At 35.8% G+C, this 18,338-nt stretch overlaps 1 protein-coding gene and 1 long non-coding RNA gene across 2 annotated transcripts in view; one reads left to right on the top strand and one right to left on the bottom strand.

Annotated features, from left to right (window-relative positions):
• The window catches only part of LOC128894087 (uncharacterized), a 6,065-nt gene extending 3,608 nt beyond the window's left edge, over positions 1 to 2,457 (top strand). The window contains exon 3 of the long non-coding RNA XR_008461456.1: positions 201 to 2,457. This is a non-coding gene — a long non-coding RNA (uncharacterized LOC128894087). The remainder of the gene's footprint in view (positions 1 to 200) is intronic.
• A 4,901-nt stretch (positions 2,458 to 7,358) lies between these two features.
• Positions 7,359 to 17,125, bottom strand: LOC128894062 (enolase-phosphatase E1). Its single transcript, XM_054155496.1, has 6 exons — positions 16,880 to 17,125; positions 16,126 to 16,227; positions 14,968 to 15,158; positions 14,005 to 14,137; positions 13,633 to 13,756; positions 7,359 to 13,561 (listed from the first exon to the last, which is right to left on the bottom strand). Exons 1-6 carry the CDS (start codon positions 16,982 to 16,984, stop codon positions 11,952 to 11,954), a joined length of 2,265 nt encoding a protein of 754 aa, XP_054011471.1. The 5' UTR covers positions 16,985 to 17,125; the 3' UTR covers positions 7,359 to 11,951.
• Positions 17,126 to 18,338: the final 1,213 nt, after the last annotated feature.

The raw sequence follows: 18,338 nt of genomic DNA, 5'->3' as shown, positions 1-18,338 counted from the left end.
AGAGAGAGAGAGAGAGAGAGAGAGAGAGAGAGAGAGAGAGAGAGAGAGAGAGAAGGGTGGAAACGTTTCGAGGCGTCCCTGGTTGGCGGCGCCACCATTGCGTCGCTGTAGAAACGTGGTGGACTGATACCTACAAACAAATGTATGTGTGTGTGAGATAGCGGTACCGATGTAGAATAAGGCGACGCTTGTGTTGGTAGGAGCTCGGAGGGGGGAACGTCAGGCTGGCAAGCTCATGGGAGAGAGAAGTGAACGGCGGACGAGAGCTCACGGGGCGACAAGGAAGGGGATTGGTCGAAGCGGTGGTGCGACTGGGGGAATGAAGGAGGGCAACACGATCGGGTCGCTAAATTTGCAAGAGAAGGAAGGATGGAGCGAGAAGAGTGGGGAGACAGAGCGAGAGAGATAGAGATGGAAACGTTGACGTCGAGGATCGAGGTGAGCGAAACAGAGCGAAGAGGGGAGCGGACGGGCGGTGGGTCGACAGCACGAGAGAGGGATGAAGGGGTAAAGGGAGGTAGAGCCGACTTTATGCAGCTGCGGGACGATAACAACGATGGGCTACAGGACCGCCGCTATAGCTGGGGAAATGCCAAATGGGCTACAGGACTGCGCCGGTCTAGCTGTACGTTCGCTCGCTCGTAGTGGCATGGCGGACGGGCGGCAGAGAGAAGCAGGCAGGAAAGGCGGGAAGGAGAGAGGGATTTCAAGCGGTCGTCTCTTCTCGTCTGCCTCTACGCTCTACCTATGTATATATCCACCTACCTACCCGTCCCGGGTGCTCTCTCCGGGTACTCTTCTCTCTACTGCCTGGAACGCACCGTCCTGGGGGTACCTAACCTCTACTGTTTTCAGCGGCTAGCGCCCTTGCTGATGTTTCTCGGCATCGGAGCACGTAGTCGCTTAGTTACGCAGACTTCGATATCATTCATCTTGAGCGAGGTCGATCATTGTCCTCTTTCGAGGACCTTATGTCCTTACGAATATGATGTCACGCGCATCTTAAGAAGACGTATAAGAAGAACATGCCAACGGCTATAATTCTTTACGAAAATTCCGCGAGATGGAGTTAGCTTTGCCCGTATAGTGTCTGCGCCAATAGGTCGCATCGTTTGGAACTGCCTTTCACAGCAAAAGATGCTTCATGTCCACTATAAGCACAGGAAAGGAAGACAATGTGACAGAGAAACTGCACAGGCGTGGATGGTCACCTCCCTTCAAGGCAGAAGAACTTTTACAGGAACCTAACCTAGCAGCAATCCGGCTAATCACCGAGTTCCTAAAAGAAAATAACATTACAGATTTAACAGGAGACAAAATAACAATACACACAACACTCTGAATCACAGAAGGACACCAACAATACAATAAACACAGAAATATATACAGACATTACTACACTTAGAATAAAATTATATCTAGTATAAAGAAATACACTTAGACTAAGATGACTTCTACTATTAAGTATTATATGTAGTAGTGTAAATATTCCTATTTTTGTATTTTTTATATTAAGGACTAATAGACCTACTCAGCTTTAAAGTCGGTATCTGTTTATTTTTTAATAAACGCCAAACAAACAACAAAAGATGCTTCAAGACCTGACAAAAGATGGACACAATTCCCCAGTTAATTTTGTAAATTTCCTAATGTATAAGAAAAAGAACGTCTTTGTACCAAACGTAATATGCACTGGTTATGACTGTATGATGAACACAGAGTCATCGTTTGTTGACCTCGATGCTAAATAATTCCAGTTCTAAGTAATCGAAACAAATACCTGCCTTTGAAATGGATCCGAATGTTTGGGTTGCTTCGATTTGTCAGAAATTCCGTACTCGTGCGATGAGTTACATTCTCGGAAGGCGGGTAAATCTTTTCGAACGGTTGCGCGTGGCTTTTCAATAGGGAGTATCTGGGGCAGCACTCAAAGTATCTTTACCGGCTAAAGTACCGTGATTTTATAACGTATTATACAGTTAAAAGGGGTAATTCCTTTACTTATATGAAAGAAACGACGTTCGTTAATCTAAATAAATTTCCTTTCAACTGTATCAACGTAACTACATAACAAAATATGCTAATAAACCATTTACCATGTACGGCTACGCAACCTGTTGTCAATAAACAGTAATGAAATTGAATCGTCAGTTTCACAACAATGTGACCCCCAGCTACACGAAGAATACAAACAACCGAATAGACGGTACACGAAAAACGAAAACAAAGAATATATCTGAAGAACATACAGACCGTGAAAATCCATATTTAAAATGCCAGAATTTCTCGTTCATGACGAAAATTAATAATTCATCCCTTCTCTGTTCCCTACTTCCGAATTCCGACCAGAAAATTTGGATTTGACATTGAAAAACTACGCGAATCCACGAGCAAACGTTCGATCGATAAATTAATTTGTCGAAAACGTCGTGAATTAATCAAGGAATTCTAAAGGTAAAATAGCGTGGTAAGACGGAACTTGCCGTGTATTTGAATTTGCCGCTGATTGTTGTACGTGGATATACAGGAGCGAGAACAGCGTGCTTTCGACAATCGTCGACGAGATACGTCGGTCCACGCAATGACGTCAGAGGCTGGTCCAATCCTGTCGGTTACGTCCGTGGCTCGATCTCATCCTGTAAGAGAGAAGGAGATGAAGGACTCGAACGATTCATGAGTGGGACGAAGGCGGAGGCATTACACGTGTATAGGTTCTGACAGAGAGAAAAGAGAGGAAGAGAGTCGCAGAGGGACGCAAGAGCCAGCAAATGAGAGCGCAGTCCGACAAATAGAAGAAGACAGCCGAGTTCCGCTCTCCTGCTCTTACGAGACGTTGTGCACGACGATTCGAGCTTTGCGATATTGTTGCCAGCGAGTACTTGCTACATTGTTCAAAATTTTCCCGACGGCGTGACCATCGGGATAAACCTCGACTTCGATCTCAAATCACATTCCAGAGCTCGTCTATGCATTTCCCTCTGCTCAAAAATTTACTTCTCGAACAAAAGAATGAGTGAGGTTATGTCAGCGATCGAGGATAAGAATATCGAATTACGCGTGTGCTTTTTTTGTTCAGATGTTCGAATTCCGTTCAATATGACTTTAATAAATAGAGAATTAAATTAAAATAATCTATGTAATCGTAACTTTAACGTTATCATATGATTTTATACTGAACTATCACTTGAAATAATACTCACACTTGAGACTTTACCATCGATGAATTACGAGAGATCCAGTACTCGCTAGAGTTGGTGAAATTTAAAATTTCAAGTAAAAATCCCGCCTTTCGAACTTCATTGCATATTTATCGTCTGGCGACAGTAATAAATGGACTCGCCAATTGGCTCTCTCTTTTAAATTGTTCGTCGTCGGTGCAAACTGAAACATTCAACGATTGTAAATTAGATACGCGCGCAATTCAAATAAAAATAGTAAAATACACAAGCCCGCGAAACTTAAATCTGTTGTAATGCAATGTGTAACTTTTACGTACGAAAACTGGTCTAAACATTCAATTTTATATACATGTTTTTCAATCTGCTAAGCTTACTTTAATTAATAATAAATACAAAAATGCGTTTTTGTATCGTTTTTGTAATCTTACTAATTAAATTATTATCTCGCTTAATTCATTATTCTAACTTAATTTTTCCTTCCTTCCGCATATGTAAATTAAAGAACACGTATACCAGAGTATGCATACTTATAATATAGATAATATAATATATTAATAACAAAATGTAATGTGAAAATTAACGTCAATAATGAAATGTATTAATTACGTACACTGTAATACCCAATGATTCTAACATTAAAAAATCATTATACTTAAATAGATCCAATATACTAATTAAACGTAAATAATGTACAAAACCTCGATAAAAAGTCAAAAATTACATATTAGTGATTTAACACATGTAAAGATATAAAATAACTTACTTTGCAATAAAATATTTAATTTTTACTAACCAAAAGTGTGTTTCAATCGTTTAAAAAATTTAAAAATATTCATAAAATAAATTTAATGTAGCCGCTGTAGGATATTCTACGAAATTAATGGACAGAAGCAAAAGTATATCATATTATCATAAACAATCATCTCGATAAAGAGAAACTACATTTTTGATAACAGCCAAAAGTGAGTACGTTAACTACGAAAATGAAAGTAAATATAATTTTGCACGAGAGTTTAAACTCTAATTACGAACATGGTTCGAATTTCAGTCGGTAGGCAGCGCATGCGCACTGTAACTGCTTTCGCCCTACGAGTTCGTGTAAAAAAAAGGAATACAAAATTTGAACCATGGAAATAAAATTATTTTACTACACATAAAAAAGAACGTTGTTCTATCGAAATCCCTTGAACACATAGCAAATGTAAACAGTATTGATTCTGTTAGATGTTCGAGGCATTCATAGTTACATATTTAGATAAGATATCGATCAATATGATATTCAAACATAACAATACAATTGCATGTTGTTACAGTACAAATAGCTGTTAGAAAGTTCTTTCCTTTGTAACTGAATAAATGCTGTGATTTTTACTAGTTTGACATAATATTCTTTCATATATAAATCCCATTGTAATCTTTTGAATACACACTTCTTCAACTGTGCAGATCAAAGGGAGGGTTATGTGCACGCTTAACATTATCAATTACTTTATACTTCTGCCACAGCCGATTACAACTAACGACTCTTAGCAATTTATACAACTGTTTAATGAGAGTCGTTATTAAATGTGAAATTATCACGACGTACTTTATAAAACTGGATTATTCAACGCGTGCTGGTGTAAACAATAATTCATTTCGCAAACTTGCCGAAACGCTACCGCAACGGTATTAGCAGTGCCATCTAACAATGCAGTTCAGAACAGTTCGGAAGGTAAGTAGACATAAATAAAGTCGGTACAAAAATCTCTCATGGTAATCATGTAAACAACAGATGGAAAACATTTGTAACTTTTCATCTTTTATAGTAATGTTTTATAAACATTTACTAAAAATAAATTTTAGCTGAAAACATAATAAAATACAATAACTTTGGTATAACTTATTGTATTAGTAGAACTATTGTACTAGCAGATAAAAAGACATAATACAGAAAATTTATTATAAATACAATTAGCAAATGTTTTCCATGATTTCTTAATCAATCAAGAAAATAATTACATAAATATACTAACGAACTGAAATTAAAATAAACATAAACATATTAATTAGTTTAGTTGTCGATATGTTTCACGCAACATATTTACGTAACGAGGTACATATTCCACAAATATTTTATTATTTATTCAAACCGTTATTGCTTGTCATTTCTATTGTTTAAAAAATTCAAACTGACTGTAACTGACAACTCTGTCTTATTTGTTGTGAGTATATTTAAAAAAGTATTATAATTATAATTTAACTAAAGTTCAGCATCTTTATGGTTAACGTTCGTCTAGTCAAACTTACTTGCAAATATTTCGAACTAAATTTCACCTCCATTGCTGCAACTAAACACATAAATACGAAAGCATGTTTAAGTCCAATAATTTTTAATAACGTATAAACATAAAGAAACTGTAATACATAATAAAACCTTATTCAAAGCACCCGATTCGTGATTCCTAGATTCTGTCGACCATGCGCCATGATTTGTGCCATGCAAACTCTAATGACATGGAAATACAGATTAACATAGAAGGGCATACTTCGCCATAAAAAAAGTGCACGGGGGGAAAAAATTACGATACACAAGAAAGATTAGAATTAACTTAACTAAATCTCCGCTAATACCGAGATATCATCTGGCAAATTGCAGCAGTGAAAAAAGAGCTTATATTTTTTTTGTAGCATATGCGAAAAGAGCTTTATAATGAATAGACAGTTAAGGCTAGGTACATGAACTTTCCGTACCGGTGAAAGACCTCATACTTGCTCACACCACATCACATGGTGCTGAATCGCGTGCAGTAAAAGCTTTCAAACTAAAGCGACTATAAAACAACGCTTTTTTTCTTTCTATTCCTACGAAAACGAGTCTTGGTTCTCTAAGAGAAAGTTTAAACGTTAGCAGCCTTTAATTGTATATAGGAGAACGTCCTTTTCTGAGGTGCAGTAAAACCTGAATGTAAACGGACAAATAGTGAGAAAGAGGTATACAATAAATCCAAATGTTATATCTAAGTAGCCATGGAATAGCGTCTATATGAAATAAAATGCAATTTGATTTTAAGGTAGTAAAAAAACCTATCCTTTTACCGATTTATGACGATAACACTATTATTCTTTAGTCTACGTGATACAAAGTTCTAGTCAAAGAAATAATCGTTTTCCAAGATTTTGACTATTAAATCTGAATTCCATCGCGTGACATTCGCTCAGGTTCTTTGGTACAGGTTAAGGTGACAGTATTAGAGGAGTTCCGCTATGTTAAAATAACACGGAAAAGAATCAAACTACGCATAACTTAGAAATATAACTACATAGGAGAATGTTGTGCATTAAATTAAGACTCGTTAAATCGAGTTTTCACGAACTGTATGACAAAATGACCACAGACGGATTGAAAAGAATATGTATGTTATATTGCACATAGAATTACAAAGTTAAAAATACTAAACAAGCAATTATCATTATTCTTTAACGATAAAAGTAAATCAATTTTTATTGATCCTTCGAAAATGTAGATATAGACGTGTATACTGCATTCACTAACTCATTCTCAACTCTCTCGCACACATAAACATACAGGCGCGCGCGCGCAAAGATCACGTTGCATCGAATGAGCTGAATATATGGCGATTGTAAAACGTTGCAAAGGTTATTCAAATTTCACAGTCAAATTGGTAGGTAGAAGCCGTTCAAGGACATCTCAAGGTTATTTACGTTTTTTAAAGAAACGTGGTATTCTCTCAACACAAATAAGAATACAAAAGGCATTCAACCACGTGTATCTCTCAATAGATACGCTAATTATTGAGCTTTTTCAATCACTATACGTTCAACTGTTTCAATCCAACGTTCCTTCGCGCGATTCATGCATTCATAGATCAAAATTAGATAGCCCTAAATCCTAAGTATTCTATTGACATTCGTCACGGTTTACCAAACACAGCGAGTACCAAACATTATACACAAAATATTTCTTAAAAACGTATTGTATTTATATTTTGTTAGCGTCTAGAGAAAAATTCAAAGGAACTTATTCCTCGATTCTAATCTATTGAATTCTGTCGTTTGTCTCAAAGATCGAGGTTTTCATTAATTTTTCTCTTAAAAGCTACGATGAAATTTTGCTTCGACCAATTGAAAGCTACGTATAGGTGATCCGTCGTTGAAAAAGAAAGCAAATGTCTCGCACACATTTGAACAATATGTATTTCAAGTACCAAATATTCGATACATCTTGTTCTTAACATTACGTCGAAAAAAAAAAAATTGTTTATCCGGGCTTAATATTATTGCTTCAACGGAAATTGTCATCCGAGAGACGTAGATTTTTACATCTCGATCTAATGAATTGGCTGCTCGAGAAATTGATGCTTCAGTGCGCGCAGTAGAATGACTAGCACTCAGGGATCGATCGGGGGAGGGGGGGGGGGGGGGGGCGAAAATTCTGTTGCACCTAACGTTATCGACTAGCTGAGGACAAGAGTAGCATGAACCAATTCGTGGAAACAATATACCAGAGCAGATTAAGTTTTCAATCACGTACATCGATACACTTTAATCATATTTATATCGTTTCTTTAATTCTAAATTACGGACGCTAATCGTTTCTTACTTCGTTATAATGTAATACCACGATATATACACCTAAACAAAATTTACAGTATGAAGTAATGGCTGAGCACGCTGGACACTTTTCTTTAATTTCATGGATACTCTCTGTCTCTCTCTTCGAAAGAAAACAAGAATCGAACGCGTCCCGGTATACAAGACAACGAGGAACTATGAAATAAAAAAAGGCGAAACGCTCCGAGTCTAGTTGCAAAATTCATTTATTTTGCTCTACGAATGCAGTCAAGAGTTTAGAGAGAACAGAATTGTCAGTTTATTCTGTACAGTGCACACCATTTGCGAATTTGTTAATATTGCCCGATAAATGTATAAAGATATATCCAATGATTGCTGAACTTGATGCAATATGAAATAAAATTCATTTTCTGCCTTCGCCGTGTAACACACATACATACACACATACACGCATTAATCGTTTAGAGCACTGAAAAGTGATAATAGTAACTACAACTGTCTCGTAACAAAAAAAAAAGTAAGAGAGAAATTAAAATATTTGGCTGAGGAAAAAAAGCGACGGAGCAGTCTCGTTAAAAGAACAGCCCACGTGCAAGATTCCACCGTCAAAGGTTATCGTTAAAACGTATCAATTAAGTCCGTACATTCTCTCCTACGCTTATATTGACGTATTACATAAAATAGCCAATGAATTACAAATAATAATCGCTAATCGATACGAAGCTATTGTTTGTTAGTACTCCTATCCTCGGTACTTGGAAACGTCTTATTAGGTATCTAATATTTTGAAAGGACGACGAAGAGTGTCTTGCGCATACAACTTGAACAGCTGCCTGATTTCCAAGCCGCGCGAACGTTTGAGTAATGTCACGTTTCAGCTCGCTTACAAAACCTACATCTAATAGTTCAAATGATAAAATGTGCCACGCACAAGCGACGTCTAATCAACGTATACGTACGATTTGGCGGTGATTCCGATCGGGTCAATTTTGTCGTTACATCCAAAAACAATAAATAACAAGGCAGTGTATAAAACGTTCACGCGACCTTTACTCGCTAATAAATACGTAGAACAAAAATTGCGTTGATATCTTAGATTCGTCGTATTACACCGGGTAATCAAATGTTGATCTGAATCATTTAAGCTGACACGTCACAGTCGAAACATCCAAGTGTCACCTTACAAAAGCTTTATTTAACACTTCGTGGTTCGGTATCAAAATCCAATAATATTGTATTCCCATTATATTCCGAGAAGTAGCACACAAGGTGAATTTGATATTTCATTTCTTATTACTTATAAAGTAGTCCAGAAGTTTTGGTATCGTATAAATTATACTTAAATTTTTAATATTACAGATAACAAACAAAAATAGGATAATAACTAAACCACAAAGAGTTAAGTCATCCTAAACTTAGAACACTAACCACACTATTATTAATAATTAAGCGACTGCGTACGTTTGAAAGAAAAACTATATAGGTTCCTCTGCTGACATTGAGCATTTAGGAAATGAGAATTATAGGAACGACGCGAATTGACGATGTGCACTCTTAACCCTTCCGACTATCGACGCAACAATTGGTATGGATGATATGGGATGATGATTGTAGATGATGCCATGAAAGTCAGCCGAGAAGAGCTTCGTGCACAACCGCCACTTAGCGTTCGGATGCTTAATTTAATCGTAGCAATGGCAGTCGGTTCGCATTTGCAATGCGATTGGTAGACAGAATATCAAAATTCGAGATATTATCAAAAGAAAAAAGAAAAACTAGTAAGAAATTCATTATGGCAAAAGGTCGGCAGTTTACAGTCGTTTATACTTCGAGTTTGTTAACATCGTATTTCTTGCGGGATCATCGGTAACAGAGGTTGTCCCATCAAAAGTTTTGACAAAATTGCATGCATCTTTTAGTATTTGAGCATATCTCGCGGCACACATGTGTTACCGATGTTACAATGAATTTGCAACCGTATATTAAATTTACGATATCAATCTGAAATCTTCTTATGCACCTGACATAAAGATGTGTATCGAAATAGAATCGGTTACTGGTCTTACACCTATGATCACCTCCGGGTCTTTCGTCTTAAAAGAGGAATCAAGCATACAAGATTCGACTTCCGTTTCGGGTCGTGAATAAAAAATCACGTTTACATTTTCCTTCCTTCCACCGTTCGTGATAACGGGTTGCGCAACGCCAAAAACTGATCCGTGTATTAAAAAACGTTTTCATCGACGAAAGGACACCTTATAAATAAATGCGAGGTCTGTCAAGTGTCCTGTAAAATATGGATTCGTTAAAAGTCTCACAATATAATCGTTACTGACTATACATGTACTTATAGATAACAAGTCTAGAACACGCTGACGTCGCACTTCGTTTATCTCATTTATGCATTTTACGGATCGTTGAATATCCCTAGCATGAGTCGCCGGCAAAATACGATCGAAAAATCAAACAGAAGAAAAATTGTGGAAACTTTTGTTTCGCTTACAGTCTATACTGCCAACAGTCTTTCACAGTGACTTGAATCAGACAGGATGCATATTAATTTCAATAAAAATAATAATACCATTAATACGATAACCTGCCAAAGGAATTACTATACGTGAATAATAATGAATCATTTTAAGGTTCCCTATGTCTATTAATATCGTTAAATCACAGTCAATTTTGGAGGAATGGATAATAAATAAATAAACGAGTCCTTGTCAAATTCGGAGAATAATTTACGAATCCTAAGAAACATCGATCACCACTACTTCAAAAAATGGCTATTTATATAATAAGTTTTGACGTTAGTTCGCAGGAATGAAAAAAAAAAAGAGAGTAAATTCAAAAGTCGATGCGCTTCTTCCTCGTAATCAATTTGTTCAATATTACATACTATCAGGCGGCGAAAAATTAAATTTTATATAACTAATAGTATACTGTATACGTATAATATTCGTGTAAGTCCTGTATCTGACAATACAAATATGGGTTTCGAAAGACACATAAATGCAACGTAGTACTTTCAATTGTTCGAAAACGACTTAAAATCGACGAATGTTAATTACGATACATTGGGGGGGGGGGAAAAATCGAAACACATAATGCGTATAGGCCAACATCGTTTCAAGTGTTCTAAACTAAAAGTATACATTTTGATAAATAAAGTCGCAAAAGAAAATAGGAATACGATGTCTGACACATCATAATAAGTAGTACGTGTGCCTTCTTTTAGGACGCGAAAAAGTATACCTAAGATAGACAAATAAAGTTCAATGTAAGACACAGCTTAATTATTTCGGATTTAGATCTATGATTCGAAGATCACTGTGTTATGAATTTATAAAATTAAGTACACAAGAGTATGCAAAAATTATACTGTGTAGTCTAAAGCCAGCGACTGTTCGAGGCATTACCAATTCAGTCTTAAAATCATATATAGTCTCAAAGTTTCCTGATTGTTCCAAGAAACTAAAATAGCGACCAGATCCTTCAACGTTGTACGTATAATCATACAAAAACCTTCAAACTGACGATTTAATTCATTTGGCACAGGGTATATGCGGTATTTTAGCATACTCCAACTATGATGAATTTCCTATCCTATGAGTTTTCATACCGTAACATTCCGTTTAGGCAGTATAAAAAAAGATCTTAATACACATAAAATGCAATAAAAAAAGAAAAAAGTCAAGTGAAAAATACTTATAAACCAACTACAGCATATTGACATGTTCGATTATCTTTAGTCAGTTCGTACTGATAAATGCATAATGTCACTTATAAAAACTAACGTTTAATAATACGAATGAAGTAAAAAATGAGAAAAATAAAGAAAAGGAAAACTGACTAATACACAAAAAAATAAGTTAAGCAATGTAAAATAGGAGACAAAAGTTTTCCGATCTTTTTACGACGTTCTACTGAGCACAATTAACAAGCATAATACATCGAGTTATGACGTTTAAAAGATAATCGAATCTGAAACATACTGTGCATGTCGTATTATCGTTTCCCTTCGCATTTGTTGAAGAAACAGAAATCCTATGAACTGCATCTTAAATTAACGTATTACATCTTTAACGTCGTACGATTTATGTAAGGTGTAGGGAGCCAACTTTTCAGTTTATACCTGCGGATAAGTATTGTGGGTTGGGGTTATGTATGAAGGACTTCTTAAAATGTATCAGAACAAGATTAAGACGTCGCAGCTACAACTACAGGGGGAACAACGTCGGGTTCGCCGGCACCATCGGCTACTGTAGAATCAACGACTTTTTTGACTTTTATAGATTCTGAGTTAGCCTCTGAGGAACTCTCTGGTTCGCCATTCTGCGCCGACGTGCTTTCGCTTGTTGACGAATTAACGTTTTCATTTGATGATCCCTCATTCAGTCCGTTTCTGTGCAACTTATCATCCGTCACTGGCGCATCTGTATCTCCATTTTGTGTTGTACCGTTTAATTTTTTCTTTTCGGAATCCACTGTTGCATTTGTTTCTTTCACTTCGCCCACTACAGTTTCTTCTTTCACTGATTTCTCTGTCGATTCTTCTTTTGATGCATCGGTACTAACTTCATTTTTCTCGGCATCTTTCACAGGCACTGCTGTTTCTTCTGCTTCTTTCGCTTTGGGAGACTTTTCATTAACAGATTCTGTCTCTACTTCCGGTTTCTTTTCCGTGACTGCTTCCTTTACATTTTTTATTTCAGCGTTTGTTTCCGCTTTGTTACTAGTAGCTTCTGATTCCGTTATCGTTGGCGCGGTTACTTTTTCTGCATTTGTTAATGAAACATCACCATTTTCTGTGGGTTTCTCCTCTATCTTCGTAGATTCTTGTGCAGGTTTCGCCGAAGATACCTCGGTTCCTGATTTCTCGGTTTCTGTTACACTAGGATTAGTTGTAATTTTGTCAGCGGACTTGGCACTGGACAGCGACTCCTCTTTCGCTTCTTTTTCGGTTTTACAAGTGCTTACTTCTAGCTTCTCTTCTACACTGCTGCTACTACTGCCCTTTTCTTCTGTTGGATTTTCGTTAGTTTTTACATCTGACACTTTACTGGCTTCGGGTTTTGTTTCTTTTGCGACATTTGTGGCTTCATCAGTCTTACTCTCTGTAATAGAAACTTGTTCATACTTAACTTTAGGCTCACATGCCGCAACGTCTGCGGCATCAGTAGCAGGAGTCGCCTCTACAGATGTTGGTTCAACGATTTTTTCTACTGCATTCACAAGTTTACCTACTTTTTCAGGCTCTACGGGCTTATCCGCATCACTCTTTGAAGGTGCTGATGTTGATTCGGCATTCTTATTCACGACGGGTACATTTTCACAATTGCCTGCTTTTGTACTCACCTCTGATAGTTGGTCTACTTTAGCTGTTGCTACATTTTCCGTTACCTTTTCAGTGTTTGGTGTATCTTTTGCATCGATAATCATAGGTTCTTCCGTTTTCGTATCTGACTTTTTAGTTTCTTTCTGCGACTTTGCTTCTTTAACACATTCTTTTGTTTCTACTTCGACGGCTTCCTTCGCTTCCACCTTCTCATCCTTTTTCTCACTGACATCTTTCATTTCAACATCTTCGGAAGTATCCATCGGTTCACAAACATCAGGCGCAGCCTTAGTTACATTTTCTTGCGTTTCCGTTGCTTCTAACTTTTGTCGCTTCGTTGAAGTTTGAAACGTTAAGTCTAGGAATGACTTAATGGTTGTAAAAGTTGCTCTTTCTTCATCTGAAAGAGCAACATTACCTTCGCGTAGTAGTATGACGGTTGATAAGCCTGTTTCTTTAGCAGCTGCAGCTTCTATTAGAAAAACAAATAATAGCGGTATTAACTTGAATATCTATTTTTAATATTAAGAAGCATTTGCTAACCTTTAACAGTATCAGTAAGGAAGAGTATACTGGATGGGTCTGCTCCAATTTTATTCGATATAGTTTTATAACTACTCGATTCCTGCTTCGAGCCTACTTCAGTATCAAAATAACCACTGAAATACTAAGGTAATAATATATTATTACACGTTATATAAATTGTGAAATAACATATATAGCAACGAATAAGTTGCTGTAAATAACGATGAATAATCGAACGATTTTCCGAACGATCATCGAAAAACCGCAGTCAAGAAGACTGCTCGTATTTTCAAACAAAGTTAAACAAATAGTCTATCTAGTATGTACTTAGTTATAAAAGCAAAGAATCATTTGTATTGTGTATACTTATCAATTTTTTAAATCAAATACCTTAAGTAAATCGCCATGCACAGAATGTCCAAACAGAAGTTTTTGTGCTTCGACGCTACCACTCGAATAAACATAGACTTTTCTACCGTTGTTTGTCCATGATTCTAATGCTTTCGGCACATCTTCGTAAACGCTACATAAATAATTTGTTTGTTACTTTTTCATACATTCTTAATTGTTTGTTACATTATAATTGTTCATGTAATTGTAATAGTACATATATATCAGACTGAAGTGAGCCCTTACACAACATATTCACCTCGCTACATGTGATAATGATATATACATGGCGCATATATCACACATTTACACATAATTATTTATTTATTTTCAAATTATTGTTTACAATATCCCATTACAACCTGATGTTAATAAATTTTTAGTTTATATTAATAAGTTAAAGCAGAGGTGGGAAACAATTCGGCAGTAGAAGGCCACATGTCATTTCACAGATTTTTCATAAGGCCACATACTTTGCATACAGTCAATTGTCCAAATTTAAAAAAAAAAAAAAAAAAATAATGATCTCAATATATACAAACAAACAATATTTTAGTTTAAACTTATGTATGTTTTGACTATGGACCAAACAAGAAAAAGGATGGCATACCAAATATAGAATAATGGATAGATTAATAAAAGCTGTCAACATTGTACTTTAAAAATAACGATTTTTCTAGTAGTAATCAATTGAAATGGACACTGTTTGAAAATGTATAATTTCAAAATTAAGGATCCACATAACAGACAAAATATGCTACAAGGCCAAACCTTACACCATAAAAGGCTGTATGCAGTCTTTAAGCTGCAGGTTTCCCACTTCAGAATAAAAGAGTATGTTAAAAAGTATTTATAACACACTTAAAGATATATTGTTACAACTACTCTATTGTATTTACAATTAATGGATCTTAAATATATTTGTTAGTATATTTTAATTTAAAAAAATTGTAGGAAACTCACTGTGCTTTAACTGCTTTAGAATTGTAAGCTTCACGCCACATATGTCCTTGTAACTGTTTCAATGCACCAGTTTTACGATCACAATCCATTTGCCATAATACATTTTTCATAAGTGACTCTTTCTGCTCTTCTGTGTTAGAACCAACCATAGGTACAAACCCTTCAACTTTTTCTTCTTCATCTTTCTTTGCCTGAGATAAGGATATTGATTGATTATAAATGAATTTATAAAAATTAGTGGTATCAAAAATTCTCTGCTTGGATCGACACTGTCACTTGCATGAAAATTTATTTTAATTACAAAAGATATTGTAAACAGTAAACAAATACTAAATAGTATTAATATACTGAACAATTTATTAAAATATAGTTACTTTAAATATACAAAAACTGATTTGTTATGTTTTCAAAATACAATGTTTTATATTTATGTTCATGTAACTGTTAATTTCTTTCGGTAAATTAATAAATTTATCATTGTTTAGCTCATAATATGCTTAAGACCTTTACAAACAATTAATGATTTACCAAATTTCCAAACATGAAGTTCATATAAAACATCTTATAAAAAAACATGAGGTTCTTATACAAATTTAAGAAAATGTTAGCAAAGTTTATAATAGTAAATCAAATAGATACAATGATAATAAGTACAAATTAAATAATTTCTTATATTTCAAAAGAAGGCATAAATCATATTTGCAATATATTTTCAGTAATATATTTGATCAAAATTTTAGGTATCCAAGATGTATAGACTAGGGTAGTCAATTTTTGGGACAAAGAATGTGCTCAGGTCAATCTCTAACAGGTAAAACCACCAGCTGCCCCTTTTCTGTCATGCTATTGGCTACCTTCTAAGACTCACTATTAAAAACCATAATGTTAAATTTATTTAATTGTATAGTACTGTATTTCTGATTGACAATAAATTTTGTAAACTTTTTAAAACAACACAATGTGTATGTATACATATATTTCTATAAACAATCAATATTACTTCAAATGCTATAATTCTTTCTTCTGTTTCTAATAATCCGTTTTAATAATAATAATAATAATAAATAAATAAATAAATAAATAAACAAAAAACCGAACATTATTTTTCATGTAAGATCTGCCAAAGTCACATTTCGAAACTTTACTTGCAATGTTTACCTGTTCTTTCAATTTTTCATAGTCTTGCTTGAACTCCTCATCATCCCATTTAGTTTCGATATATTTCTTTAAGTTCTCTCGTACATAAGGAAAAAGTGTGTCCTGAAAGGAAGGTGGTACACGTAAATGTGGCAAGTTCTTCACGGATCGAATTAATCGTGCGATGCGCCGTTACAGTTTCCGTTATTTTGAAAAATCGTACACAGATAGAGGGTTACAAAATGATGGCTCGCGGCCAATATTTGACGGGCCGATAAATAACCGATATATTCGAACGAGAGGCACACGCACAGTTTGTTTTCACTGCAACGTCCTGAACAACATTTATGAATTTACGAGGAAAAAAAACGAAAACGAAGAAACGAGAGAAAAAAAGGCTCGAGTAAACATCTACAAAATATCTCAACGTCAAAAACGAAGTTTGACACAATACAAGAATGTTTCTACTCGACTAAACGGCAAGTTATACCTTCCATGAAACTCGCTGTCTCACGGATAGGGAACCTGAAACTGAACTGGATTCTCAGCCGGCATAGCACTGGGAAACTGCCGCATACAACACGCGCGAAAGCATTATTCACGAATTTTTCTTCGATTAGGAAAGTATCCCGTATCGTTGATAAATTACTGCCCATCAATGTTCACGTGTGAAAAATTCGAATCATTGGGTACTGTCAGAGAATGCGACGGAAAACCGGTGAAATGCGAGAACCGTAGGGCGCGTTCTGGCCTCACGGCCATGGGTCTTTGTTACCTTCACGAAGCTTATGCTCGTCGTTGTGCCCTCGATGTCAACCAAGATCACCGTTTCCGAGAGCAAGGTTTCCTCTTGATCCTGGGTACGCTTTTCCCCGGCCATTTTCACGATTCACTCGCCTTCGACCGTAGGATAAATAACAGATATATCACCTCGGTACGTTCAAAGCACAGTGTATATGTCGACGCGTTCTTGTTGAGAGCCGGCGAGTGAATTCGCTCTACGTACTGCGTCGGTGTGTGCGTGTGAATGCGCGACCCATTGTTGCCAGATTTGGCGCAAGTTTCGCGCATGCGTGACCGAGGACAGCGGCGTATAAGTACAGCAAGCGTTACGGGCGCACGAGTTCATTGAGCCCCAACCAGCGGGTAAATCAAGCATAGGTGTGTTGCATTATTAAACCATACGAAACGAAAGATTCCGTTAACATTCCAAGATTATTATTTCCAAAATTTCAACGTCATTTACGTTCCTTTAAAATGGATAATATATTTTCGTTACTATAATATCGTAGCTGACAAGCCACATACAATAATATTGACCTTTTCATGTTTCCATTTGAAGTCATTCTTATATCGAGGTACAAGGGTAATTTAATGCCAACATTAAACGCGTATGCATATACACACATCGTAAATACACGAATGTGTAATGTTTAGCAAGCCTTAAAAAAGTTACATGTCAAGTTATGCCACACTGACACTTTGTTTTAACAATTATTTTAACATCTTTCCCCTTTTATAACTCTTTTGTTCATCTTTCAAATCTTTTAAATAATTCCCTATTAAAATTAAATGGGGCTCGTGTGATACCCGTTTTTTGCTCGATCACACACTTTACTGATACCATTTTCAACACGCATGCGTGCAAAGTGCGGCAAATCTGGCAACTATGCTGTGTGTGTATGCGCGACCTGCCTCTCCCTTCACCCCAACTTACACCGAGTAACCAGGATCGTATTCACTTATCTCGAATTGTTCTCAACTATATCAGTAGCAGACCTGTCGTTTTACCCTTACCAATAAAAAGATATACTCCAGCTAAACATGAATTTCAACGATGTTCATATCGTCGAAATCGAAAAGCATTCTTCTCGATGCTTTTCCATCTGTTCTCGCCGTTTTATACATGGTACATTATCATTTTTTGTTATGAGAAATAATTCACGAGACAGTGTTGAAATTCACCATCATAATACGTAAAATAATAAAATAATATATAAATATTAGTATTTTATTTGTTATTGTTACAATGATATCTTTGTTCATGTGTTTTCACGAAAATTTAAGGGCATTCGATTAACGAAGAGTTCTAACACAAGATTTCTGTTATTAAAACGTTGCCCTTATCTTGTACAAAATTATTTTGTACAAAAGTAGCTATTTAAAATTAAACCTAAAGTATAAAATTTCGAAGAATGCAGGTTTTGAGATTGTTTGCAGGGTATCGTATGTAA

The sequence above is a fragment of the Hylaeus anthracinus genome, unplaced genomic scaffold, assembly GCF_026225885.1.
Source record: "Hylaeus anthracinus isolate JK02 unplaced genomic scaffold, UHH_iyHylAnth1.0_haploid 3, whole genome shotgun sequence".
Taxonomy (NCBI): Eukaryota; Metazoa; Arthropoda; class Insecta; order Hymenoptera; family Colletidae; genus Hylaeus; species Hylaeus anthracinus.
The sequence above is the reverse complement of the archived record's forward strand: the minus strand, read 5'-3'. Positions and strand labels throughout refer to the sequence as shown.

Excerpts from the sequence above, each read along its gene's own strand:
- LOC128894062 (XM_054155496.1), bottom strand. The coding sequence starts at position 16,984 with ATGGCCGGGGAAAAGCGTACCCAGGATCAAGAGGAAACCTTGCTCTCG. Across the intron at positions 16,228-16,879 it reads CGAGCATAAGCTTCGTGAAG|GACACACTTTTTCCTTATGT; the intron begins GTAACAAAGACC and ends CCTTCCTTTCAG. Across the intron at positions 14,138-14,967 it reads TCTAAAGCAGTTAAAGCACA|CGTTTACGAAGATGTGCCGA; the intron begins GTGAGTTTCCTA and ends TTATTTATGTAG.